Source organism: Phacochoerus africanus, chromosome 10 (genome assembly GCF_016906955.1).
Source record: "Phacochoerus africanus isolate WHEZ1 chromosome 10, ROS_Pafr_v1, whole genome shotgun sequence".
In the NCBI taxonomy this organism is placed as follows: Eukaryota; Metazoa; Chordata; class Mammalia; order Artiodactyla; family Suidae; genus Phacochoerus; species Phacochoerus africanus.
The window spans coordinates 131,064,495-131,091,352 of record NC_062553.1 but is presented as its reverse complement, the minus strand read 5'-3'; the positions used below and the strand labels follow the sequence as shown (position 1 = coordinate 131,091,352).

Sequence of the window (26,858 nt, the reverse complement as noted above, 5' to 3'; positions counted from 1 at the left end):
TTGTTACGTTGGAAACTCCATGTTTTTATTCCATGATTTGGAGTTGATATAGACCCCTTTACATAGTTTTTAATATTTCTGAGATTACATTTTTTCAACCATAATAAGAATTAGGGTGTCTGTAGCCTATTTTGAAATGAGACCATGTTTTTTTTTGTTTGTTTTTGTTTTGTCTTTTTGCTATTTCTTGGGCCGCTCCCGCGGCATGTGGAGGTTCCCAGGCTAGGGGTCGAATCAGAGCTGCAGCCACCGGCCTACGCCAGAGCCACAGCAACGCGCGATCCGAACCGCATCTGCAACCTACACCACAGCTCAAGGCAATGCCGGATCGTTAACCCACTGAGCAAGGGCAGGGACCGAACCCGCAACCTCATGGTTCCTAGTCGGATTCGTTAACCACTGCGCCACAACGGGAACTCCGAGACCATGTTTTTAAAACAGCTTTACTTCGTTCACATAGCGATTAGTTTGTGGTCCTGCGAGAATATTTTTTTATTCTGGCTTATTTTATGGAAAATCGAATTTGAGAGTTAAGACAAGGACTAACGAGCAGGAAAATATATGCACATCTGTGTGTCCTTTACCTTATATTTTTAAAATATTTTTCTCTCCTTTCTGATACTCATTTATGGTTCCCTGTTTCGTATTGGAACTTCTTTTCTTTACAATTCAGTTCAGTAAAGGAGGGAGTTTTACCTTCCAAGTGGGCTTTATCCATCAGGGACTGGAAGGAGAAATGATGTAACAGTCTGACGTTTCCAGTGCATTTATCAGTATACAGAATATGCGTTCACATACATCTCTCCAGGTGAACTACACAAAAGCCCTAGATGCTATTCCCTTTTCTGGATAATGGAACTCAAGCTCAGAAAAGTTAAATAGTTGTCAGAGATCCCAGTACACTAAGACTCACCATTAGGAACCCAGACTTAAGGGTGAAGCAAAGCTGAAACTCAGACTGGAATCCTCCTGACCCCAAATCCCAGGGGTCCTTTAGCTACAGCCTAAAGGACGATGCAGCTGACCCCCGGAGTGTTTGGAGCTGTCACTTGAAGATATCCATCCCCTTGCACAAGGAAGGGATGCACTGAGTTAAAGTTTGCTGATTGAGGGGAGTTCCCGTCGTGGCGCAGTGGTTAACGAATCCGACTAGGAACCATGAGGTTGCGGGTTTGATCCCTGCCCTTGCTCAGTGGGTTAACGATCCGGCGTTGCCATGAGCTGTGGTGTAGGTTGCAGACGCGGCTCGGATCGTGCGTTGCTGTGGCTCTGGCGTAGGCCAGTGGCTGCAGCTCCGATTCAACCCCTAGCCTGGGAACCTCCACATGCCGCGGGAGCGGCCCAAGAAATAGCAAAAAGACAAAAAAAAAAAAGTTTGCTGATTGAATGCACGTGTTAGAATAATCACCTTCAATGCCAGACAGCATTATTACTCGGAATGTCCAGCAGGTGGTGCTGCACAGCCAAGAGGCTGTATCCCTTCCCTCTAGTGAAGCCATGAAATTCCATGTAGCTCCTAAGACTGTCCAAAGCAGTCAAGTATTAAAAATAGAGGACACTGAAATCCTGCTTCTAGCACTGAGAACTGTTTGGTCACTTAGGATGGAGCATGATAATGTGAGAGAGAAGTGTGTGCATGCACATGTGGCTGGGTCACCTTGCTGTGCACTAGAGAATCGACGGAACACCGTAAACCAGATATAATGGAAAAAATAAACATCATTATTTAAAAAAAAAAAAAAGAGGACAAGGAGTAACTGTTGTGGCACAGAAGTAATGAGCCCGACTAGTATCCATGAGGACGTGGGTTCGATCCCTGGGCTCATTCAGTGGTTAAGGATCCGGTGTTGTCGTGAGCTGTGGTGTAGTTAGCAGATGCGGCTTGGATCCTTCGTGGCCGTGGCTGTGGTGTAGGCCAGCAGCTCCAGCTCCAATTCGACCCTTACTTAACCTGGGAACTTCCATAGGCTGAAGGTGTGGCCTTAAAAAGCAAAAAAAAAAAAAATTTAATTAAAACTAGGGAGTTCCCAGAGTTCCTGTCATGGCACAGTGGTTAACGAATCTGACTAGGAACCATGAGGATGCGGGTTCGATCCCTGGCCTTGCTCAATGGGTTAAGGATCTGGCATTGCCGTGAGCTGTGGTGTAGGTCTCAGACACGGCTTGGATCTGGCATTGCTGTGGCTCTGGTGTAGGCCGGTGGCTACAGCTCCATTTCGACCCCTGGCCTGGGAACCTCCACATGCTGTGGGAGTAGCCCTAGAAATGGCAAAAAAAAAAAAAAAAAAAAAAAAAAATAGGGAGTTCCCGTCATGGCTCAGAAGAAATGAAACTGACTGGCATCTGTGAGGACACAGGTTCGTAGATCCCTGGCCTCGCTCAATGGGTTAAGGATCCGGTGTTGCCGTGAGCTGTGGTGTAGGCCGCAGACATGACCCTGCATTGCTGTGGCTGTGGTGTAGGCCGGCAGCTGTAGCTCTGATTGGACCCCTAGCCTGGGAACCTCCATATGCCGCAGGTGCAGCCCTAAAAGGATAAGACAAAAAAAAATTAAAAATAGAGCACAATAAAGGAGATATACCTTCAAATCTATGGCTAAAATACATGTATATATGTATATGTATATATGTATAGCATATTTATAGATCAAAAAATGTACATAATTTGTCGCAATGCTTTTTTAACAACAAAAAAACCCACAGGTGAAAAATTCAAGAGCATTCCACATTAATCAACCAATCCACAGCAAATTCTAATGAAGTTAATTGAAAAGTCAGTTTAATAACCAGTCAGCTTTGAGGAGCTGTCACTACTACTCTTGAGCATGGTGTCAGCTTTGGATCTGAAGGAGGCCTCTGCAGGGTACCCTATACGCTGGCACCCCTCTGCGGGAGCTGGCAGGCAGCGCCCCCGACCCCAGACGCTGTGAGCGCCTCCTGAGGACAGAGGTCGCAGCTTGTTCATCTTCATGTGCAGCATCTTGCCCGTAGGTGTGAATGGCTCGGATCTGATCCCCGGCCCGGGAACTCCATATGCCTCAGGGTGGCAAAAAAAAAAAAAAAAAAAATTGATTCTCCTGGAGGGTACTAATTTTTTTTTTTTGTCTTTTTGACTTTTTGTCATTTCTTGAGCTGCTCCTGCGGCAGATGTAGGTTCCCAGGCTAGGGGTTGAACCGGAGCCATAGCTGCCGGTCTACACCACAGCCACATCAAGGCGGGATCCGAGCCGTGTCTGCGACCTACACCACAGCTCACAGTAATGCCGGATCCTTAACCCACTGAGCAAGGCTAGGGATCGAACCTGCAACCTCATGGTTCCTAGTCGGATTCGTTCATCACTGAGCCACGACGGGAACTCCTGGAGGGTACTAATTTATCTTTAAGTGATATGCATGTACCAGTATTTTTGGATTTAGACAGTATTGGCTGGGGTTGAATCACAGCTTCAGCTGCTGGCCTACACCACAACCACAGCGACGCAGGATCTGAGCCACATCTGCGACCTACACCACAGCTCAGGGCAACACCGGATCCCCCACCCACTGAGTGAGGCCAGGGATCGAACCTGCATCCTCAGGGATACGAGTTGGAAGCACCACAAATGGGAACGCCCTCTAGTGGTTATTTTTATACTTTTACATATTTAAAGTTCTACATCTTAATTCATCACATTTAGGCAGAATCTATTGAATTTCCTTTACATGAAATGAGAAGTTAGCCGCATACATGTTCCTCCGCCTCACCTCATGCCAGCCTCCAGCTGCTGTCATTCTTATAATTTCACAGTCTAAGGGGTTAATTAACTTAAATCATTCTATGACTATAATAAAAAGTTCCCTGACTTTTGATAATAAGTTAACGCTAAAAGTTATAAACTATAAACTAAAGCCAGCAATAATTATCATAATTATAAAACATTATCCACTGATAATTCAAGTTGTGGGATTTACCATACAGTTCTTATCACTGTGCTGCTCAAAATTGGCTGTTTTAAGATTATGTTAAATGGGGATGGTTCTTACCGAACATAAATTAGTTACTGAAAATCATGCCACATTTTTTATTCTCATTCAATATCAGGTTTTGAAATGCATTTTATGATGCCCGAGGACTATTACAGAATTAGCGTAGCATTCATTGCTTGCTGGGTGTTGAGAACTAAGGTCAAAAGAAGTTTCCCTTCCCTCTTGAAGACTTTTGTCAGCTCATTATAGGTATTAGAGCCTATATACCAGCAGTCATTAGAATTCAGCCTAAGACAGTGCTTATTAAAGTGCTGAGATTTATAATAGATGCTGTAGCGGTCTGATTAAGTGTGATGGACGTTTAAATGTCACCTCCTCTATTGGATAATTTTTAGTTATTATTTTTTAAATACCAAAAATCCTTATAGCTAGTTATCCCCACCTTACAGAAGAGGAAACTGAAGCTTAGGAAGGGTGAGCGACTTGCACAAGTCACAAAGCAAGTAAGAGGCATGACCCAGCCTCCAACCTGTGACTTACTAAGCCTATAAATTATCTCCCCACCGTTCTCTGGGACCCCGCAGAACAGGCTGGTATGATCAGCACGTCTTCACGGCAGGGTGGGCTTGAGTTTAGCGTGTGCCTCAAGATCGGATAGGTGGCAGGCAGATGTGTGTTTCAGCTGGCATCCCGGAAGGAAAGAGATGGGAAACTCAAAATGGTAACTAAAGTTTAATGAGGGCCCTGTTTACAGAGGTGTGGCAGGGTGACAGGAGCCAACAAGGGGACCTGAGGCCCTCGAGAAAGACTCCCACCTGCAGGCTTGAAGACGCGAGGTGGGGGATGCTGTGACGTGAAGCCCATGCGGCTGGGAGAGAAGAGATTCCCCAGCAGCTGTGGCCGCGGTTAGAGGGTCCCCCCTAAACGGTGTCCAGACTGTGTGGGAGCGGGAGGAGGGCCAAGCAAACCCGATTCTCACCTCCGCCCCCATCACCTGTTCCACCTCCTATTGGCTGAATGCACTGAAAACTGGAAGGCAGGGGAGCCCGGGGCGGGGTTGGTAGGGATTGGCCCCGGGGTAGAGAAGGGTAGAGAGTTGATCCAGGAGCTCCCTGGGGATGGCCCACCGTGCTCCTTAAGGGAGAGCGGGCAGCCGGAGGACGCGGAGCATCGGGCTCCCTGGCGAAGAGGGTCTTTTCCGGGAGGTGGTGGGTGGTGAAGTTGGAGGCCGTGTTGAAAGTCCGAAGTGTCAAGGCGAGGTGCCTGATCTGAATCTGACACTCGGTAGCAAACCAGCTTTGTTGCCCATTGAGCTTCATTTCTTTCGTTTACGAGCCAGAGAGCGGAGGGGCGGGGGGTATCGGGGAAGAAGGGTGAAGGGAGCGGGAGCATCCGCCGGGATCGCAAGCGGGGGTGCAGGGTCCCTTGCGAGCTCGCCCGGCTCCTTCTGTCTTCCAGTGACCTACGGGATGATGAGCTCCAGTGTGTACTACTACACCCGGATCATGTCGCAGCTCTTCCTGGACACCCCCGTGTCCAGAACGGAGAAGACCAACTTTAAAACGCTTTCTTCAGTGGAAGACTTCTGGAAGGTATTTGCAAGTGACCTCTGTATCCCTGAAACTTGTTCATTGGCCTTCGTAAATTCAGTTCAGCGGTATCTCCAGGTCCTGGTTCTACTCACTTAACACTGGGGCAGATGCTCTGGTGAGTTGGTGGTGCTTTCAGCGAGAACCCGGCAGGTGCTTTGTTTCATAGCTTACCTTATTTAACCTCCACTGTCACTTAATCAGGTGAGTACTAATATTCTGCCCCAGGTTGTAAATGAAGAAGTTAAGATGCAGAGTGCCTACCATGCCTAAAGAATAAAGAAAATGGACTTTTTTAGCCTGACAGATACGCCCTCACCCTAGTTTATCCTGCATTCAGTCACTCATGGCCCAATAAATGTTTGTCATGTAACCCCTAGGATGTAAGGTCCATGAGGGCAGAATATGGTTGTTTTGTCTTGCTTTGTTTCTGTCTCTTTGTTGATGGTGGCATGTACCCAAGAGCAGTACCTGATGCAAGGCAGGCACATTCTTTCAAAGACCTCTAATGTAAAATTCAGCCCAGTCCCTTTCCAAATTGTCACAAACGCCAACAGAATAATAGAGACAAAGCAGTGAGGGATACCATAGGAGAAGTATTCAGCTGATCAGGGAGATAGGCTCAGAATCTAAAAAAATGGGGAGAGAAGCTGGAAATGATTGCTTCTTCCTGGGGAAATTCCTTCTGAAATTTTTATTAAACCCTGAAGTCAGAGCTGTTGTTTTTAAAGTCCGAGGAACTGGATTACAAGAACCTAAATATACCAACGAATGCCTGAAAATACTTGGCATCCAAAACCACACTTGTAGAATATGAATTTTTCCCACCCCAAGGGGACAGATCACTATTGATCATCTGATCAGGGTGAAGCACTGAGAAACAACTGGGTCTGCTTTCCCCGTAGACAAAAGAAGGAGAGACTTCTCCCACCCACACGGCTCCGTGACAGTGTGCCACGCTCTGTAAATGGAGGGGGGCAGAGGGGATAGAGCATTCACTGTGGGAAAAAATAGTCCAGCAGGAGTGAAAAGATCCAGCAGGAGTTCCTGTTGTGGCGTAGCAGAAACGAATTTGACTAGCATCCATGAGGATGTAGGTTCCATCTCTGGCTTCACTCAGGGAGTTAAGGATCTGGCTTTGCCAGGAGCTGTGGTGTAGGTGGCAGGCGCATCTCGGGTCCGGTGTTGCTCTGGCATAGGCCGGCAGCTGCAGTTCTGATTCATCCTCTAGCCTGGGAACTTCCATGTGCCACAGATGCAGCCCTAAAAAGACCACACACACACACACACACACACAAATCCACCAGATAGCAGATGGGTCATCAAAACTATATAGTCTTTTCTTCTCTAATGGTTGTGAGCCGTGACTGTGAGGGCTGCTGTTTTAATGAGGGAAGGTGAAATTGATCATGGTTATGGATTTATGCAAACCGCACCCTCTCCCCAGCCTTTAGAACCAGACTGAAAATCAGAGTTACCATTTATGAAGCCCCCACACTGTGTCAGGAGTAACAACCCTACAAAGGATAGAAACGGCAGATGCTCAAGGCCTCCCAGCTACCAAGACAGTGACGGGGCAGGATCCACCCACACCCCTGACAGCAAGACCCACCCTTGTCATGCTACCAGGTTCCCGCAGTTGCTGAGCTCTTGGTGACACAGACCTTCCAGGAAGGAGCAAGGCGGCCTCTGAGCTGGGAGCCTCTCAAAAATGTTTCCTTTGCTTTTAGTTCGCAGAAGGCGCCTTGTTGGACGGGCTCTACTGGAAGACACAGCCCAGCAACGGAACGGAAGCCCACAACCGAAGCTTCATCTACTACGAGAACCTTCTGTTAGGGGTTCCTCGTATACGGCAGCTGAGAGTCAGAAATGGATCCTGTTCCATCCCCCAGGACTTGAGAGATGAGATTAAAGAGTGCTACGATGTCTACTCCGTCAGCAGTGAGGACAGGGCTCCATTTGGTCCAAGAAATGGAACCGCGTAAGTGTCGGTGGCTCTGGCCGCGGGCCCTGGCCTCTCAAAGATGCTCAGACCTTTCATTCTCCAGCCCCTTCCTCAGGGAGGAGATGCTTCCAGTGCTTATTGTTAAGGCTCTGGCCAAACGTCAGTGTCTCAGGTTTGCTACACCTTCTACCCCCTTTCAGCTTCTGCGTACGTATTTTGCAAAAGGCTAAATCATCGCCTCTGTGACCTGTAGGAAAGAAGCTTCTTGAGCTTTCGAAGGTTTGAAGATTTAAGAGGCCTCCATCCTGTTTCTATAGATGCAGTCACGTGGTTCGCTAGGTTGTCACTGAAAAGTTTCTGGGACAGAAATTCTTTTTTATTGGCGCTTAGAAAGAAATTTTGTGTTCAGAGTCCAGTTATTTAAAGTGTATGGTAAGCGTGTGAGGCAAGCGTCGCTGTCTGGCTTAACGTCTGTCCTCAGACGTGTGTTTGTGATTTTTGAGCGTGCGTCTGCATTGTGCATATTGGCAGGCATTTGGCCTGCTCTTTGGTAACCATACTTAAAACATCTTGTGTGTGAAGGAAGGATAGTCATTATTTCTGGAGTGACTGTAGTTATTATAAAAAAAATGGGACCATCTCTCAGGCTGTCCCAAGGAGGACCTTTCAGGCACCTGTCCCGAAGGAGTCACTGTGGTTAGAGCTGTCTTTTAAGCTTGGGGCTGAGCCAATTCTTTCACCTCTAGATCCCTTTCTCGGGAACTGAGACACGGGAATCCAGATTGGTGAACACACAGTGGGGGGCAAACCCTTTTTCTGATTCAGATTCTTTGCCTGCCATCCAGGACACACCCTTTTTAGTACTCAGCCCTATAAGAAACAAACTTCGTAACCATCAGAAGGTTTAGAGTAAAGAAGCTGAGTCTCAAAAGACGTTTTTCCCAGGTCACGATGGTGATTTTGGTCTCTTGTGCTCCTTTTTCTAGTTTCAGCAAAGCAGTAGCATGCGCTTAAGCGAGGGTACCTTATCTCTTAGCGTGTCACCAAAGAGATTTATGCAGCCTCTGCGCCCTGCCGGATGCTATTTAAGAACTGAATCTCCTCTACTTTTCATAAAACAACTGTGAAAGGGATCTCAGCTCCGTGTTATTGATGAAAAACAGAGGCTCACTTACCCAAAGTGTCACTGCTAGAAAAGGGAACCAGACTGGGATCTAACCAGCCTGACTCCAAAACCCCTATTTCTTCTATGTTACTTCTTCCATATGAATTATGTCGCTGGGGTGGCTGCTTCTGCCCTCCGCTTCCCATCAGAATTCAGGATTCTCGAGGGCGGGGACTCTGCTTTGTTACTTTGTATTTCTGAGGCTTCGAACCATGCCTGGAACACCCAATATCTGTTGGATGCACAGAGAGTAAGTGATTCCTGCTGCAGGCTGGGCTGCAAAAGGGATTCTTCCAGTGTATATCTAAAGCATCCCTGGTCTTGCCAGGCTCTGAGGTACTCCCATTTCGCCTTCCCTTCAACCCCAGACCTCTCAAAGCATAGTCTTCACTGGCCACCGCCTTACCATCAATTCACCCCTTCAAGCTTAAGCCCTGGCTGTCGACATCTCTCTTGGAAGCTGCCAGCGGTTTTGTTCCGTTTGCTGATCCGAGGAATGATCAGCCTTCCCAGCCTCCTCCTCCTTAGCCTCTCTGCAGGATGCGGCTGTGTCGATTGCTTGTTCTTTTATCTCTAATGAGTGATCCTGAACTTGGAGTTCTCTTAATTCTGCCACCTCCTCCTTCTCTTTTGTGCCCTGATTCCATCAGATCCCTGTCTTGTCTTTCTTTTTTTGGGGGGGGGGGGGCAGACAAACCTGCAGCATATGGAAGTGCCTGGGCTAGGGGTCGAATCCAAGCCTCAGCTGCGACCTGTGCCACAGCTGTAGCAATGCTGGGCCTTTAACCCACTGCCCTGGGCTGGGGATCGAACCGGTGCCTCAGCAGCAACCCAAGCCACTGCAGCGACAACACTGGATCCTTAACCCACTGCACCACAGAGGGAACTCCCTATCTTGTCTTTCTTTATACTCTTTCCCTTGACATGGAGAAGACCCCACACTCATCTCTGATGATTCATTTCCTCAACGGATATAGTGAGTGTTAACACGAGCCAGGCATGTTCCTAGGGAGGTCTCTGTTTTCTGGAAAATGCCCTTGGCACTGGCTGGGGTGAGAAAACAGCAGTAATCAAAGCAGAAGCAAATGCTCTGTCTTGGCAGAGCTTATGGTCTAGTGACAGAAGACAAGTCTGTACGCTACCTGCACATCCCACTGGCTCCCACAATGCACTGTGCCCCGGGCTGACCTCATTCCCCTTCCTATTGGATCTGCTCTTCCTGTGTCCATGGTGCCCCCATCTTTGCAGTACCCAAAAAGAGACTGGAGACGTTTTTCAGAGGTCCCCCCTTCCTTGCCCCAGCTTCCAGATCAGTGCCCAGCTCTGTGGACAGCCACCGAAGTGGCCCTGTCCCCACCCTCCCTTTCCCATCCCGCCTCACTGCTCTAGTTCAGGCCTCATCACCTCTTGGTTCCTGCAGGAACGCAAACTCCGTTGAGTCGGGGTCCCCAGGACCACCCCCAGGTTCAGCGATCCACTCACAGGGCTCCCGGACTCAGCACATATATACCCGGCTAAGGTTTACTGCAGCAAAAGAATAGATGCAAACGCAGCGGAAGTGACAGCCACGTGGGGCAAAGTCTGGAGGAGACCAAGTGCCAAAGGTCCCTTCCCAGTGGAGTTGCACAGGACATGCTTTGTTCCTCCAGTCACAAGCTGTGACAACACGTAGGAAGTGTTATCTGCCGGAGAAGCTCATCAGGGACTCAGTGCCTGCTGGGTGTATGGGCTGCTGTCGCAGGCAGCCTCTGTGAGCTGTCCCCAGATCCCTGACTCCCGGGAGGGAAGCAGGAGTGTGGCACAAGCCGCCGTGTTTGTGCAGACAGCCTGGGCCAGTGAGCGCTCTGTCCAGCCCGGGCAAGTTTTATATCAGCAGAGGGAGCCGTTTATCACCCACATTCCTGATGCCAGCCATGGTCCCACCTCGCAAGCAGGCCCTCTTGAGGGAAGGTGGTCTCAGACCCGCTGGGTTCTGCCTTCCCGCCCAGGAGGAAGCGTTCTCACCACTCCAGCCCTCCCCGTAGCCAGCAGAGTAACCCCGCTCTCTGCCTTCCACAGACCTTCCCTCGGGGACCCGTCAGGCCCGCCCCTGGCCCTTTGACCACAGTCCACCTTCCAGCGGTCTTTCCTTCATCAGACGGGAGCCACGTCAAGCTCCCTCAATAGTAGGGCCTTGGACTTCTCTGGTCCTGCTTGGCTCTGGCCCTCCCGGACACCTGTGCCAGGCTCGCCCTGCTTCCCAGGTCCGACCTGGCTTCTTCCCAAAGCCTTCTCTGACTGCCCTTTGCCATCGCTGGACACGCCAAGAAGGCTGACTTTCCTCGGATCAGCCCGAGCAGTGTTGCTGTGTCTCCCTGCACTTCTTTGCATTTACCTCATATTTTCACTGTTCAATTACAACTTTTCTCTCGCCGCGTATTATAAATCTGCGAGGGAAAGGGCCTTGGTTCATCTTTATAGCCTCTTAAATGCCAAAGAGGCCTCTGGTTCCTGAGAGCTTCTGTACGTGTTTGGATTATAGTCCCAAATGCTGGAGTTTCCATCGTGGCACAGTGGTTAACGAATCTGACTAGGAGCCATGGGGTTTCGGGTTCGATCCCTGGCCTTGCTTAGTGGGTTGAGGATCCGGCGCTGCCATGAGCTGTGGTGTAGGTCACAGACACGGCTCGGATCCCGCGTTGCTGTGGCTCTGGTGTAGGCCAGTGGCTACAGCTCCAATTCGACCCCTAGCCTGGGAACCTCCACATGCCGCAGGTGCGGCCCTAAAAAGACAAGACCAAAAAAAAAAAAAAAAGAAAGAAAGAAAGAAAAATACTCATATTACCCAGCTTGATGGGAATTTATTTATTCCATACTCTTATCTTACCAGGAACCAGTTGTCTTTGTAATAGCCCCCGGCTTCCTTGATTTTATCCGTTTGGTTTATTCTCGGTTTGTTTTTTCATTAGTTGGATCTACACAAGCGAAAAAGACTTGAATGGGAGTAGCCACTGGGGAATGATCACGACGTACAGCGGAGCTGGCTATTACCTGGATTTGTCGAGAACAAGAGAGGAAACGGCCGCTCAGCTGGCTCACCTCAGGAAACACGTCTGGCTGGACCGAGGAACCCGCGCAACGTTTATTGACTTTTCCGTGTACAACGCCAACATCAACCTGTTCTGTGTGATCAGGTGTGTACAAGGCCACACCCATCCTTCCCACTTCTGTGTGTTTGTGTATCCATCCTAGGGTGGAAATAGGCCAGAGCACCGCTGCCTGCCGTTGGCTAAATGAGAATGTCACGGATCAGAGCTGATAGCAAGGTGGGGTGGAAACCAAAGCTTCCCAGGATAGGGATATCTGGCGGAAAGAAGTTAGGATCCTTGAATATTATAAGTTGGGAGGAACCTTAGGTCTGGTCCAGGTGCATCCCAAAGCTGGAACATTCCCAGATAAAGCACGGTGTTTTGCTAACATCTACCTTTTCCCACGTGAAGGATGATTGGTGCTCCGTGCTCTGTTACCGAGGCCCCCAGCCATCAAATCTTGATTCTGCTCCCTTAGTTTCCCACTCTCCGATGAAGCGCATGCTATTAGAACACAGGTGCAGTAGGCAGGAGCGATGCCTGGGTTCATATTCGAGGATCTGCTCGTGTTCGAGATCTACCAAGAGCGGGTCACGTTCCTTCTACAGACCCCATGACGTTGCGATCAGGACTGCTCTGGTGACAGGACGCTGGCAAAGACCCCACTGGCTTGCCTGGGGCTTCTTGTTCATTCATTCATTCAGCGAGCATTTAGTGGCCATTCAGTATGTGCCAGGCGCTGTTCAAGACTCTTGGGAGGCATCGGTGAACAGAATAAAGATCCCTGCCCTTGTAGAGTTCACATTCAACTAGATAAGAGAGGTAAGAGAGAAAAACAATAAAAACAAATGAATTAAATGGCATATTAGAAGGTAAAACATGCTCTAAAAAAGTAGGACGAGACAAGAGGAATCCTGAGTTCACCCACTTTCATCCTCCAGGTGAACGTGGCGGCAACATCCAAACGTTGTCGCCATGAATTACTTCCGCCAAACAAGAAGGATAAATACTCGTGATATCCTTATTTGGTGATTATTTTTGAGGCTAAACTCAACTCTGCATTACAGAGCTCGTTGGATTTTCCCAGTCTGTAACAACTTTGGTAGAAAATAATATCATATTAAATCAGGTAATAGTTATCACTAAAAATGTATGAAAATCTACTGCAATTATGAATGGTTCCAGGGAGCACAGGAAGAGGATTAAAAAGCAGGCAGGACGCGCTGACATTTAAGGAAATATCTATTTATAGAAGGTATAAACGAGTGTGTCTTTCACTTCCTCCACATGCTTTCCGAGTGACTGTTGTCCAGGCAGTTGCTTCATTTCTCTTAACTGTTGCTTCAGTTTCTGGAGGGGTTGACAGGGCAGAATCAGACTGGAGCTGGGAGAGTGACTCAGCACACAGCAGCCACTTCCTGCCTTGCACGTTCACACAGAGGCTGTCATGAGACTCTTTGTTTCAGTGTTGCTCTCCTGAGTGTGTGGTTCTCAGCCCCGCTCTCCAGCACATCCAATAGGAAGAAGCCAGCAGGCGGATAGTGCCAAGGAAGGAAGGTGGCTGATGCTTTGACCAACTCTCACTGGCCATGGTCCCTACCTGTACTTGATTATTGCTCATGCTTGAACCCTAGACACTCAGCTTCTAGGAGTGGCCACCTGTCCCGCCCATCCTGTCATGGGAGAGATGGTGACGCCTGCGCGGACTGGAGGTCCTGCAGATGTCCTAAAATTAGGGAGCTAGAGATTCTATTTCCAGTGTGATGGGGAAATTGTACCATTAAGTGGATCATGTAACTTTCTCAGTGTGACATCTACGAATGCGAATTTGGCAAGAAACATCTTCAGTTCTGATAAAGCGCTGAAGACTGTTGCCAACAGTGTGAATGTGAAAACCTATGTTACTGGGTCAGACAGTCAGACATTTGCCAAACACCGATTGACTATAAGGCTCTAAGTCTCAATAGCAAAAGTACCCCCTAGGCAAATTATCCCGTGCTCCTTTGTTGTTACCAAGTGCATGAATGAGAAACTCAGTCGCTATCTCTATATGTGTATGAAATTCTCATCCTATTTATGAAGATGATGTACATTTATGTTTTTCATTGCCTACTTGAATGACTTGCATTTAATAGAAGTCCTAGAAAGGCTTGTTTGTTGATTAACTTCTGCATTTAAAAAACAAGTATACAGAGTCCCCATAGTGGCTCAGTGGAAACGAAACTGACTCGTATCCATGAGCATACGAGTTTGATCCCCGGCCCTGCTCGGTGGGTTAAGGATCTGGCGTTGCCGTGAGCTGTGGTGTAGGTCACAGATGCAGCTTGGATCCAGAGTGGCTGTGGCTGTGGTGTAGACCGGCAGCTGCAGCTCTTATTTGACTCTTAGCCTGAGAACTTCCATATGCCACAGGTGCGGCCCAAAAAAGAAAAAAAAAAAGTACATACAACATTTTGAGTGGTATAAATTTGAGAAAAGTGAATAGGAGACTGAGAAGGAAGGATCTCCTTAATCTGAGAGGCCCCAGGAAGTCTTATTCCTTTTGTGACACAGAATTCTACAAGGATGGAGTTCCTGTCATAAAAACATTTTGTCACTCATTTGGGGTGAGTTGCGGTTGCAGTTTTATTACCTTCTCGTGCAGGGACAGGCTAGATGGTGTCCTTTCCTGGCTGCTTCCATGTGTTGTCAGTGCTGATGCGGCTATTGTTTTAATTGTTCTTGTTGCAACGCAGGTTATTGGTCGAGTTCCCAGCCACAGGCGGAGTGATTCCATCTTGGCAATTTCAGCCTGTAAAGCTGATCCAGTATGTCACAACTTTCGACTTCTTCCTGGCAGCCTGCGAGATTATCTTTTGCTTCTTTATCCTTTACTATGTGGTGGAAGAGATACTGGAAATCCGCATTCACAAGCTGCACTATTTCAGGAGTTTCTGGAATTGCCTGGATGTTGTGATCATTGTGGTAGGTTTGAGAACAGCACCAAACCCCCTGCACTGTTACGAACACATGCGAATGAGTCTTTTGCTTTTCTCAGTGTTGTGGGTCTTGGTGTTCCCGAAGGAGACGCTGAAGGCTCTTTGCTGTGGCAGTAACTTCAGTGTTACTGATCATTGCCTCGTTTTGCATGTACTGTAACCCTTCTGCACGTGGAAGTGCAGGGACATTTGCAATAAGCTCTCATTTGGCCTTACTAAGAACAAGAATTATTCACTAATTCATATTTGGCGTTAGCATGCCCTATGCGATGTGGAGCTGAAAACAATGTTTTCTTATTCTGTTTTTTGGTGGTGGGGGGGGGGTCTTTTTAAGCCCGAACCTCCAGCTTATGGAGGTTCCCAGGCTAGGGGTCGAATTGGAGCTACAGCCACTGGCCTACACCACAGCCACAGCAATGCGAGATCTGAGCCACGTCTGCAGGCTACACCACAGCTCATGGCAACGCCGGATCCTCAACCCACTGAGCAAGGCCAGGGATCGAACCCGCAACCTCATGGTTCCTATCGGGTTTGTTAACCACTGCGCCGCAACGGGAACTCCCCATTATCCTACTTCTTAACCCACAGTCTTCCTCCTCAACCCCAAATTCCTTTGGCTTTGTGAAGCATTTGCATCAACTCATTATCAAAGCCTCACTAGAGTCAGTTGGTAAAATACAGAAAATATGTGATTTGATATGTTTTAATATGTTATTAAGTATAAAAATGTGTTTAAAATATATAAAAATGTGTTATTCATATGTAAGTAAAATAATGCTTAAGACATAAAAATACATGTAAACTCATGGCAATAACAATATTAATGGGAGCAGTAATAATACTAACACTTGCTAACACTTTAGAAACCAGCTGTGCTAGGCGCAGTTCCAAGCGCTTTTCCTACACGGAGGTTCATTTAATCCTCACAATAGAGGAGTTCCCATTGTGGCTCAGTGGAAGCAAACCTGCCCGGTATCCATGAGGACACGGGTTCAGTCCCTGGCCTTTCTCGGTGGGTTAAGGATCCCCTGTTGTTGTGGCTGTGGTGTAGGCCGGCAGCTACAGTTCCAATTTGACCCTTAGCCTGGGAACCTCCATAGGCTGCGGGAAGCAGCCCTAAAAAAAGAATAAATCCTCATAATAACCTAACCACTCTGCCACCGCCTCTCAAGCCACACCCGTGTCCACCTCAGAAATACCTTCCGCATGAAACGAACCTTCCTACAGGCTGTTCAGCGTGGAACCCGTTTGACTCTGATGCAGCTGGAACTGCATCCCTTCTTTCACGATGGCTGCATGACACCACACACTTCCTGGAGCTAAACTCTTCTTTTTTCTTTTTCTTTTTAGGGCCACACCTGCAGCATATGGAGGTTCCAAGGCTAGGGGTCGAATCAGAGCTACAGCAGCAGGCCTGCACCTCAGCCACAGCAATGCTAGATCCGAGCTGTGTCTGCGACCTACACCACAGCTCACGGCAACGCTGGCTCCTTAACCCACTGACCAAGGCCAGGGATCGAACCCGCATCCTCATGGATCCTATTCGGGTTCGTTAACCCCTGAGCCACGAAGGGAACTCCTCTGTGGCTAAACTCTTGATCCCTCAATTTCTCAACCTATTAATAATGAACAGTTACACAGAATTTCAGTATTTAAAAAGGCAGGAGAGGTGATGATATTGAAAGTAATTTTTCAAAAATATTTCTGCACTGTATGATGGCAGAGCACAGTCCATGTACATTGAAAATTATTCTAGAAAACAGTTACTCTTTGGAGCCCTAAGGATGCAAATCCTGCTTTGTCAGTTTATGTATTTATATTTAGGTCATTGAGAATAATGGTACAAGGTGAGTGTGATATTGTGCTTATTAATTTTTTTTTAAGCAGATACTTTCAGTGTCAACAAAAGACTAGTCAATGGCATTCAATTTTTTTTATTAGGTGCACATACCAGTGAAAACTTTGATGACACACCCGAACACATTTTTTTTTTTTGGTCTTCTTTTCTTTTTGGGGCTGTACCCGAGGCATATGGAGGTTCCCAGGCTAGGGGTCCAATCAGAACTGTAGTGGCCGGCCTACACCACAGCCACAGCAACGCCGGATCCTTAACCCACTGAGCGAGGCCAAGGATCAAACCCACAACCTCATGGATGTTAGTCGGGTTCACTAACCACTGAGCCTAATATGGAAACTCCTGTATTTTGATTTATCAAATGTCTCTCTGTGTGTGTGTGTGTGTGTGTGTGTGTGTGTGTGTGTGTGTGTGTGTGTGTGTGGTGTAATAGGTACATTTGTAACACAACATGGAATTTGAAATATTGGGATAAAAATACATACAAATTGAATTCTGCCACTTTCCTTTCCCTGCCTAGAAGCTTTCTTTTCTTCCCGCCCTCTGGAAACCTCTGGAAAAAATAGCTGATGATGTTAGGACGTTGAAGTTAGTGTCTTGGCTCAGGAGCCACAGGATTTTGCAAGTATTTCTTTGAAAACGTGTTTCACTGTACTATGGTTCTTTTTTTTTTTTAAATCTTACTACTGACAAGACAACAGTTCAGACAGTGTCCTTTTGTGTAGAACAAGGAAAGGCTTCTAGAATCCTCCTTCTCCTTTAGCCTTCTCTGACCCTGTAAAAATAAAACATGCTTTCTGCTCATCCCCCCAAACAAGCCCTAAGCCCCGCTAGACCTTGCAGCCTGTGAAAAGAACCGGGGCTTTTTTGGTTTTTTTTCCTGGCCCAGATGTGCTGAAGTACACCTGTAAGTTGTAAAGAAATTATATCCTAAATATAAATATTAACATCATGGGAATCACTTTGAAATTAAAAGCTTACTTAAGCATCAATCATTTGTCCTTACAGTAGCCTCTCAAAACTAGCAGAATTATTGAAAAAAAGATGACAGAAGTCTAAATTCAAATCATTTTGTGGGTGGATTTCACAGGGTGAAAATGAGTAATTCATTTAGTTAACAAATATTTTCTGAGCACCTACTATGTGCCTGGCATTGTTCTAGGCACTGGGGAAACAGGAATGAACGAAACAACCAACTCCTGCCCTCCTGAAGCTTATATCAAGGAAAGAAATTTGTTTTATAGATAAGGACAAAAATCCCAAAGAAAACTCAGAGCGTTCAAAAAAAACCAAGCGTTCAAAAAAAAACCAAGCGTTCAAAAAAAAATCTCTTTTCTCATCTCTTTCTCATCTCTTTTCTCTCATTCTCTATTTTGAAGAGAAAGTCTCAAGGAAATTTAGTGTATTTATACCATGTTGATATGGCACAAATGACCATATATTCCAAATTTTTATAAACATTTGCCCTGGGCAGAGCACAAACAGGGTGCCTAGCAAGAGATGGATAAAGGGTTATTTTTTGGTTTGTTGTTGTTTTTATGTGCTTTTTTTTCCCTCATTTTTTCAAGTTTTATTAACGTGCAGTGGGTTTACAATGTTGGGATAATTTCTGTACAGCAAACTGATTCAGTTATGCGTAAACACACCTCCATTATTTTTCAGATTCTTTTCTAAAGGATTATTTGGGGAAGTTTTCTAGTGGTGCAGTGAGTTAAGAATCTGGTGTGGCCAAAGTTGCAGCTATGGCACAGGTCACAACTGTGGCACAGATTTGAGCCCTGGCCCAGGACCCTCTGTATGCTGTAGGTGAGGCCAAAACAAACAGATAAAGGGTTATCTTTGGATGACAGTCAGCCCTTTTCTGTCAGCTAAGTCCATTAGAAAAAGCATTTTCAGGAATTCCTGTTGTGGCTCCACCACAGGACCCAACTCATATCCATGAGGATTCAGAGTCGATCCCTGGCCTTGCTCACTGGGTTAAGGATCCAGCATTGCTGTGAGCTGTGGGGTAGGTCGCAGACATGGCTCACATCCTGCATTGCTGTGGCTGTGGTGTAGGCCGGTGGCTACAGCTCCGATTGGACCCCTGGCCTGGGAACCTCCACATGCTGCCGGTGCAGCCCTAAAAAGACCAGAAAGAAGGTAAACATCAGTGCCTTCCAGAGAATACACTGAAAGGAAATATTCCTACCACTGGTGCGAAAATACAAGTTTCAGTCTGGAAGTGCTTCCCAGCGAAGAGAGGAAGGCCGTGCGTGAGTGTGGCTCTGGCGGTTGCCGTCAGGGGCCAGGCAGGCCTCTGCTCTGATCGTCACCGGGACAGCTGTCTCAAGAAGGGCCAGTGAAGTGGTCTTTAATCACCATCCGTGAGAGGAGAGGTCGAACGGACAGCAAGGGTCACGGCACCTGCCACAGCCCACCTGCCTCTGCGAGGGCCAAGGACCAACCCCTAGCCCCTTCCACACACACAGGTTAATCCAGTGGGGATGGTGCAGGTAGAGCCCCGTGTTCCCTTCAGTCTGCCCAGAACCAAAGCAGACTGGAACGCTAGCCTCTCCTGAGTTCAGGGACAGAAGCAGCCAGAGGGAGACCCTTGGCTCACGTCTCAAGCCTCCGTGTCGTCACTCCCACCGTCTTTGAAGACCCAGCTCATTCTTTGCTCTTGGGAGCCCTTCTTTCAGTACATTCTTCTTGCACCCTTCACCTGTCGCATGATGCCCGCTCCGTAGAAGCTCTCTGTGTTATTTGTCTTTGTGTGTTTACCTGCTCTCGAACCAGAGTGTAAGTTTGAGAAGCTGCACACTGTTAACCTCTGCTTGTCCCTCCCCAGCCCCTAGTGCAATGCTGTGTCCACAGATCGCCCTGTGTATTTGTTGAGTAATGGAAAGAGATGGCTGGAAAGGGGGAGAAAACCCCCAAACAAGAGCGGAGGGGAAGAGGCCTGGGGAAGAGGGGACGGTGATTGGAATGGGGGGGCAGGGAGAGCAGAAGGCGCCCCTGTTTGAGTTTCGGCTTGCGGTGTAGTGACATCTCTCCTGTCGGTGCGTGAGGGTGTGTATTACACGCTCACACCAGTGCACATGCGCTCACTCTGGATTTCTATTCCTCACTAGGGAAATGCAAGCCGTGCACTGTTTGACTTTCTTACGCAGGGCTCACGACTTTCCACCCGTGGGAGTGACCTTTGTGTGTGCCATTGGGTGAGTCGAATGGTGAGCCCTAGAATGAATACTGCCCAAGAAAAGTAGACCAGTCTCTCTTTCTTTTTTTGGTCTTTTTGGGGCCACATCTGCGGCATATGGAGGTTCCCAGGCTAGGGGTCTAATCAGAGCTACGGCTGCCGGCCTACACCAGCGCCACAGCAACACCGGATCCAAGCCTCGTCTGCGACCTACACCACAGCTCAGGGCAATGCCGGATCCTTAACCCACTGAGCAAGGCCAAGGATCGAACCTGCAACGTCATAGTTCCTAGTCGGATTTGTTGCCGCTGCGCCGTGACGGGAACTCCAGTAGGCAAGTCGTTTTGAGGTAAGTTATATATTTCTGAGACCCTGAAATAACACATACATCTTTTGTTTTCCAGCTCTCAGTGGCCGCTATAGGAATTAATATCCACAGAACATCAAATGTGGAGATGCTGCTACAGTTTCTCGAAGATCAAAATACTTACCCCAACTTTGAGAATCTGGCATACTGGCAAATCCAGTTCAACAACATAGCTGCTGTCATAGTATTTTTTGTCTGGATTAAGGTAATTTGTGCATTTCCTATTCAGCTTTTTCATTTTGTGTTTCTTCTTTTTATTAACGTGAGTCGCACCAAAATGTCAGAGGACTTGAATTTGTTCCTGTGGCCAAGTTTAAGAAGCCACCCCGAACTGCTCTGTGTTTCACACGTAAACTAGCGGGATGCACATGACCTGTCTTCTCGCCGTGAAGGAGGCTGCCTGCTCCCTGCACCTCTTGCAAGACCTGTCTTTGTAGGTTTGCTTTAACAGATGCATTAAGAGACCTTTTGGGTGTGTCCGCTGGGCCTGGGGCCCCTGCCCATGCTAAAGAAGAGACAGGTCCGAGTTTCATCTGATGGGGGGTGCGCAGGTGAAGGAAAAGGAACGAAGGGAAAGACCGGGAGAGGGAAGGCAGAGATCCTTGGAAATGTTCTCTGCAAAGATTGGCTCCTTTCTAGCCGGAGGCTGTAGGGAAGCTTTACCTAAAACTGAGATTGGAACAGACCGCTCGTTTGAAGGTACTTGATGACTCATTTCCCTCTTTTCCGAGGCATCCTGGGCATTTCCTTGTATGGGAAAGCTTAGGTCATTTTGTAAACAGTGAGCCTCAATTCTGGAGATCCGGGAAATTTCAGTAATTCCAAAGCAGCTGCCAGCCTGTCACACCAGTTGAGTAATGTGACATCCAGATGGTGGCTGTGTGCCCCAAGGGACTCTTCAGATTTTAATTAAAATTACATACAATTAGACATTCAGTGCCTCTGTCACTCTGGCCCCATGTTAAGTGTTCAGTGTCTCTGTGTGTGGCTAGTGGCTACTGTGCTAGAGCATGGAAATAGAGAGCATTTCCATTGGACAGCATTGTTCTAGAAGGTAATTTCCAACAGTTATTTCTTTTCCAGAATTGGTATTCACAGCTGGAAAGCCCGAGATTTATCTCTTGTGCTATGTATTCAGTTACATGTTTGTTCAAGAGAAACCATCACTGGGAGTTCCCATCATGGCTCGGTGGTAATGAACCTGACTAGTATCCATGAGAATGCTGGTTCGATCCCTGGCCTCGCTCAGGGGGTTAAGGATCCAGCGTTGCCGTGAGCTGAGGTGGAGGTTGCAGATGCAGCTCGGATCTGGCGTTGTGTGGCTGTGGTGTAGGCCGCCTGGCTCAGATCCCGAGTTACTGTGGCTGTGGTGTAGGCTGGCAGCTTTAGCTCCGATTCAGCCCCTAGCCTGGGAACTTCCATAGGTGGCAGGTTCAGCCCTAAAAAACAAAAGCAAAGAGAGAGAGAAACTGTCATTGGAAGCCCCCATGACTCAGCAAGTTAATGATCCAGCGATGTCACCGCTGTGGCCTGGTTACTGCCGTGGCAAGGGCTCAGCCCCCGGCCCCAGAACTTCCTCAAGCCTCGGATGCAGCAAAAAAGAGAGAGAAACCATCATTCATGTACCAAACCTTTATCACAAAGCAGAAATAATGATCAATATCTCAGAGAACTGCTGCTGGGAATTGTATTACCTAATGTGATTAGACCACATCCCTTTTTCTTATGGCCAGAAACAGCGTACAAATGTATTTAAGTAAAATTCTGGAGATTTCTTTTCATGTGTGCCTCGGGCTGAGTATTTTTTTTTTAGTGCTTTGCTTATAAATATCTTGCCCCCAAGACCTTGGGAAGCATTAAGTTCGCGAAGGCAGGGATGGGAACTCTGGCTTCTCAGGGATCTCCCCGTGTTCTTCCACCACGGCTCCCTCCCAGCGAGAGCCGTTGGGGCTGCCCTGCTCTCTGGGCAGGAGCCACCCAACCCCAGCAGCATCGTCCCCGGCTCTTGTCCCCAGAAGTGCGCCATGTGGCTTTGCAGTCAGACAGAGCTGGTTCAAACCGCCCCCCTAGCCCTGCTGACTCCATAGAATATCCATATTTTGTGAAGATGGAAGGCCAGTGCCTGGCACATAGTTGATGCACGATTAAATGACAATTAATAATATACAAGAAGTATTTTATGCATTTTTTAAAGCCATTTTTAACTAATTTTTTTGTGTTAACTCTTTGTTTTTATTGAAGTGTGGTTAATTCACCATGTTGTGTTAGTTTCAGGTGTACAGCTGAGTGATTCAGTTACACACACACACATACACACACACACATATATATATATTCTTTTCCAGGTTAATTTCAATTATGGTTTATTATAAGATACTGAGTATACAGTTCCCTGTCCTATATAGTAAGTTCCTTGTTGTTACCCTAACTAGTTTTCATTTGTGGGGTTTTTGTTTTGGTTTAATTTTAACCTTCCTTAGGGTAAAAATATCAACGGTCATCTTAATATCATTAAACCTGTCTTCACTGTATTTTTGACCATTGTTTGCAAAGTACGAGAGACATAAGGTCAGGAGCTTTGCTCTGTTCGCTGCTGTATTCCAGCTCCAAGAACAGTGCCTAGCACATGGGGAGTCTCTCAACAAATAAGTTGTGAATGAGATTAAGGATCCAACACTGGCATTCAGAAGTTCCTGGGCCAAGGATGGGACCTGCACCACGGGCAGTGACAGTGCCAAATCCTAACCCACTAGGCCACCAGGAAACTCCTCTCCCTTTTTCTCTTTGTTATAAAAATATGCACAGCACAATTTACCATTTTAACTACTTTTTTTCTTTCTTTTTTTTTGTTTTGTTTTTTTGTTTCCAGCCTCCCCCATGGCACATGGAAGTTCTTGGTCTGGGGATCAAACCCGCACTGCCACAGAGACAAAGCTGGATCCTTAACCCGCTGCAACACAGTGGGGCTCCACTTGAACTACTTTTAAGTGAACAATTCAGTGGCATCAAGTCCCCTCACAGTGCTGTGAAGCCTTCACTGCTATGCATTTTCAGAACTTTTTTTCTTAATCATCCTAGCTGTAACTTTTTTTTTTTAACCTTTTCTAGGGCCGCTCCCGCAGCATATGGAGGTTCCCAGGCTAGGGGTCTAATCGGAGCTGTAGCTGCTGGCCTACACCAGAGCCACAGCAACGTGGGATCCGAGCCACCGCGTCTGCGACCACAGCTCACGGCAACACTGGATGCTTAACCTAAGTTAAAGCTCACGGCAACACTGGATGCTTAACCTACTGAGCGAGGCCAGGGATCAAACCCGCAGCAACCTCGTGGTTCCTAGTCGGATTCATTAACCACTGAGCCACGACGGCAACTCCTTTCCTAGCTGTAACTTTGTTATCCATTTCCTCCTCCTTGCAACTCCTGGTAACCTCCACTTTACTTTCTGTCTCTATGAATTTCTCTTCTCTAGGTGCTTCATATAATTGAAGTCATGGCAATATCTGTCTTTTTGTCTCTGGCTTACTTCACTTTGTACAGTGTTTTCAAGGTTCATTCATGCCGTAGCATGAATCCGAATTTCATTCATGGGGCTGAATAATGTTCCGGCGTGTGTATATGCTACATTTTGTTTACCCAATCACCTGCACACATCTTCCCTCTCCTTTGCAGCTCTTCAAATTCATCAGCTTTAACAGGACCATGAGTCAGCTCTCCACAACCATGTCTCGGTGTGCCAAAGACCTCTTTGGCTTTGCAATTATGTTCTTCATTATTTTCTTAGCATATGCCCAGTTGGCATACCTTGTCTTTGGCACTCAGGTTGATGACTTCAGCACCTTCCAAGAGTGTATGTAAGTATACGTGAAATTAAGAAGAAAACTTAATCAGAGCTATCGCTGCCTTCTCCGGGTTAAAGAGCTCTTTATGGTTGCAGTTTAACTACCAAGAGTTTAAAACTAGTTGTGTAAAAATGCGAATTAGGCATTTCCGTCTTGGCGCAGCGGAAACGAATCCGACTAGGAGCCAACTAGGTTGCAGGTTCGATCCCTGGCCACACGAATCCGACTAGGAGCCGACTAGGTTGCAGGTTCGATCCCTGGCCTCGCTCTGTGGGTTAAGGATCTGGCGTTGCTGTGAACTGTGGTGTAGGTCGCAGACACCGCTCGGATCTGGCGTTGCTGTGGCTGTGGTGTTGGCTGGCAGCTGCAGCTCCAGTTCACCCCTTAGCCCGGGAACTTCCATGTGCCGCGGGTGCAGCCCTCAAAAGACAAAACACAAATAAATAAATAAAATGAGAATTCATTCTCTTTCTGAGAAACATGCACCATTGCAAAGATGACAGTATGTTCTAAAATGCTAATGTTTAAGATACAGCCCTAAAGTAATAAGATACAAAAGAACAGCAACAGTAAACCAGTTCTGTTCCAGATGCAGATGCTAACAGTTAAGGGACCATTTGCTGTGTTTTTATTGCTATCAAACATGGGTTGCCACACATTTCAAACTTCAGCTTATTTTCTAAGGAAAAAAAAAAAAAAGGTGCTTCTCATGTTCTAGGAGAAAGTCAAACCAATACAGGAATTTTCAGCCCTTTCTCAAATATATTAAAAACAGCTAAAAGAGCCAGAATTTTCATGCCTCTCAGAAAGTCATTTAGCAAAGCAGATGATGATGATAGCAGAGTTAAAAGGCCTTTGTGCATGAGGATCCCTATTTAACATTTTGCTGTTGCATAAAGGTCAGTAATGGAAACAGTTTTATTGATTAAGATCCAGCATCTGGCAACATGCAGCACCCTGACCCCACTTTAAGTGCATTGAGAATATGGATCTTCAAATACACACAATTTGGGCTATCCTTCGAAAAATCTTAAGAGATTTTAAATTCAGACGCAGGATCTGGGTCTGAAGTTTGAGTTACCATTTTTTTACCCAGATTATGTATTAAATTCTTACAGCTCATGGCTTTATAACTCAGATAATAATAATAATTATATTTTCTTTTTAACCAAAGGGAAATACCATATTTAGCATGAAAGCCTATTACTTTTATTCTAGAAAGGCTTCGATTGCTCCTATTAGTAGCAGGAGTTTTCCAAAGGGATTGACAGTTTTCAAGGACTTGAGCACTTTCTCCATTGATTTAAAAAAAGGTGCGAAAGTATGCAATCACCTTTTACAAAATGTTATGTCAAAAGAATGCTGGACGGTCTTAGTTTTTGTATTGTGGTGTTGTGTTTTTGTTTTGTTTTTATAGCTTCACTCAATTCCGTATCATTTTGGGTGATATCAACTTCGCAGAGATTGAGGAAGCTAATCGCGTTTTGGGACCAATTTATTTCACTACATTTGTGTTCTTTACGTTCTTCATTCTCTTGGTATGTACGCTTTTGTTTACAGTGCGGTGACTGAACCTTCATGAGTCACCATCATAAATCATCATCTGTTCTCTCTTCTCTCACGCTTCTCCTCTCCCTGTCAGGTTTCAAAAGACGCCGGCAGTAGAAAAAGCAATGTAGATATGGGAAAATGTATTTTGTTTTACTTCTCATTGGTTCACAGTTTTAAGTCTTCAGCGCCTATCACTTCCCCGATCTTTCACGGATATATATGGACTCGGCACAAACAAAAAGTGGATTGCGTGCCAATTTCTAGTTACCTAAAAGGGTGCTTTGCCCAAAAAGTAGACTTGGCGTCTGTCCTTTTTAACACCGATGTCAGCACTTTCATGATGACTTGGTTGCATGACTTTTCTTTTCTCTTGTTCTTCTTTTCTTTTTAAAAAATAGAAACTGACAAAGCAAGCCGGAAGCAGAGGGTCGGGAGTGACATTTGAGCGAATTATTGCTTGTCAAGATCCAGATAGCCTGTTTTAATGTACTCAAACTTAATATATCTAGAGACTACTTACAAAGAATACTTACATTTTAATTTAAAGCTAAATCTAATAATGAATGGAAATGCATTCAAGGTTATGTTCAAAAATAATTCTTTATTCTCTGAAAAATGAAAAAAAAAAAAAAAGGAGTTTCCATCGTGGCTCAGTGGTTAACGAACCTGACTAGGAACCATGAGGTTTTGGGCTCGATCCCCGGCCTCACTCAGTGGGTTAAGGATCCGGCATTGCCATGAACTGTGGTGTAGGTCACAGGTGTGGCTTCGATCCCGAGTTGCTGTGGCTGTGGTGGAGGCCGGCAGCTAGAGCTCTGATGTGACCCCTCGCCTGGGAACCTCCATATACCATGGGTGCATCCCTAAAAAGACAAACAAAAAAATAGAGGCAAGAGTAAGGCTTTGTTACTCTCTGACATTGGTAGTGCTTTGAATTCTGGAGCATCCGAGTCCCTGAAACTCTCCTAGGACAACAAAGACCAGGAGCTGAGGGTTCTGCTGTGCACCCTTTAGTTGACTCCAGGCCACTTCGTTTTCTCGCCGTGTGCATCTGCCAGGGGAGGGTGGTCATCGGGAGGTGCTCAGAGGCAGACCTGTTTGAAGGTTGTCCTCTAGGAGGCGGGGCCTCCTGAATTATGCAGTCATCTTATCAGATCCGTCAGTGGAACATGAAAAGCTCTTAGTTTTTGTCTTCAGACTGAGATATTTGTTTGCACTACCGCACTGCACAAAAAGGAATTGTTCTCCCTGCGCCCTCCGGAGAGAGGGGAGGTGACATCAATACACATCTTTTTTTTTTTTTTTTTTTTTTGGAAATGGCAAGCGGAGGGCTGGCCCCGTTCTGAGATGACTGC

At 46.7% G+C, this 26,858-nt stretch overlaps 1 protein-coding gene across 2 annotated transcripts in view; it reads left to right on the top strand.

Moving 5' to 3' along the window:
• The window catches only part of PKD2 (polycystin 2, transient receptor potential cation channel), a 55,344-nt gene that overhangs the window by 14,023 nt on the left and 14,463 nt on the right, over positions 1–26,858 (top strand). The window contains exons 3-9 of one of the 2 annotated variants that reach the window (XM_047798042.1): positions 5,424–5,557; positions 7,285–7,535; positions 11,613–11,837; positions 14,468–14,696; positions 20,151–20,318; positions 23,783–23,964; positions 25,370–25,490. In XM_047798042.1, coding sequence (XP_047653998.1) covers positions 5,424–5,557; positions 7,285–7,535; positions 11,613–11,837; positions 14,468–14,696; positions 20,151–20,318; positions 23,783–23,964; positions 25,370–25,490 — 1,310 coding nt within the window. The remainder of the gene's footprint in view (positions 1–5,423; positions 5,558–7,284; positions 7,536–11,612; positions 11,838–14,467; positions 14,697–20,150; positions 20,319–23,782; positions 23,965–25,369; positions 25,491–26,858) is intronic. The other variant, XM_047798043.1, reaches the window with a different exon arrangement.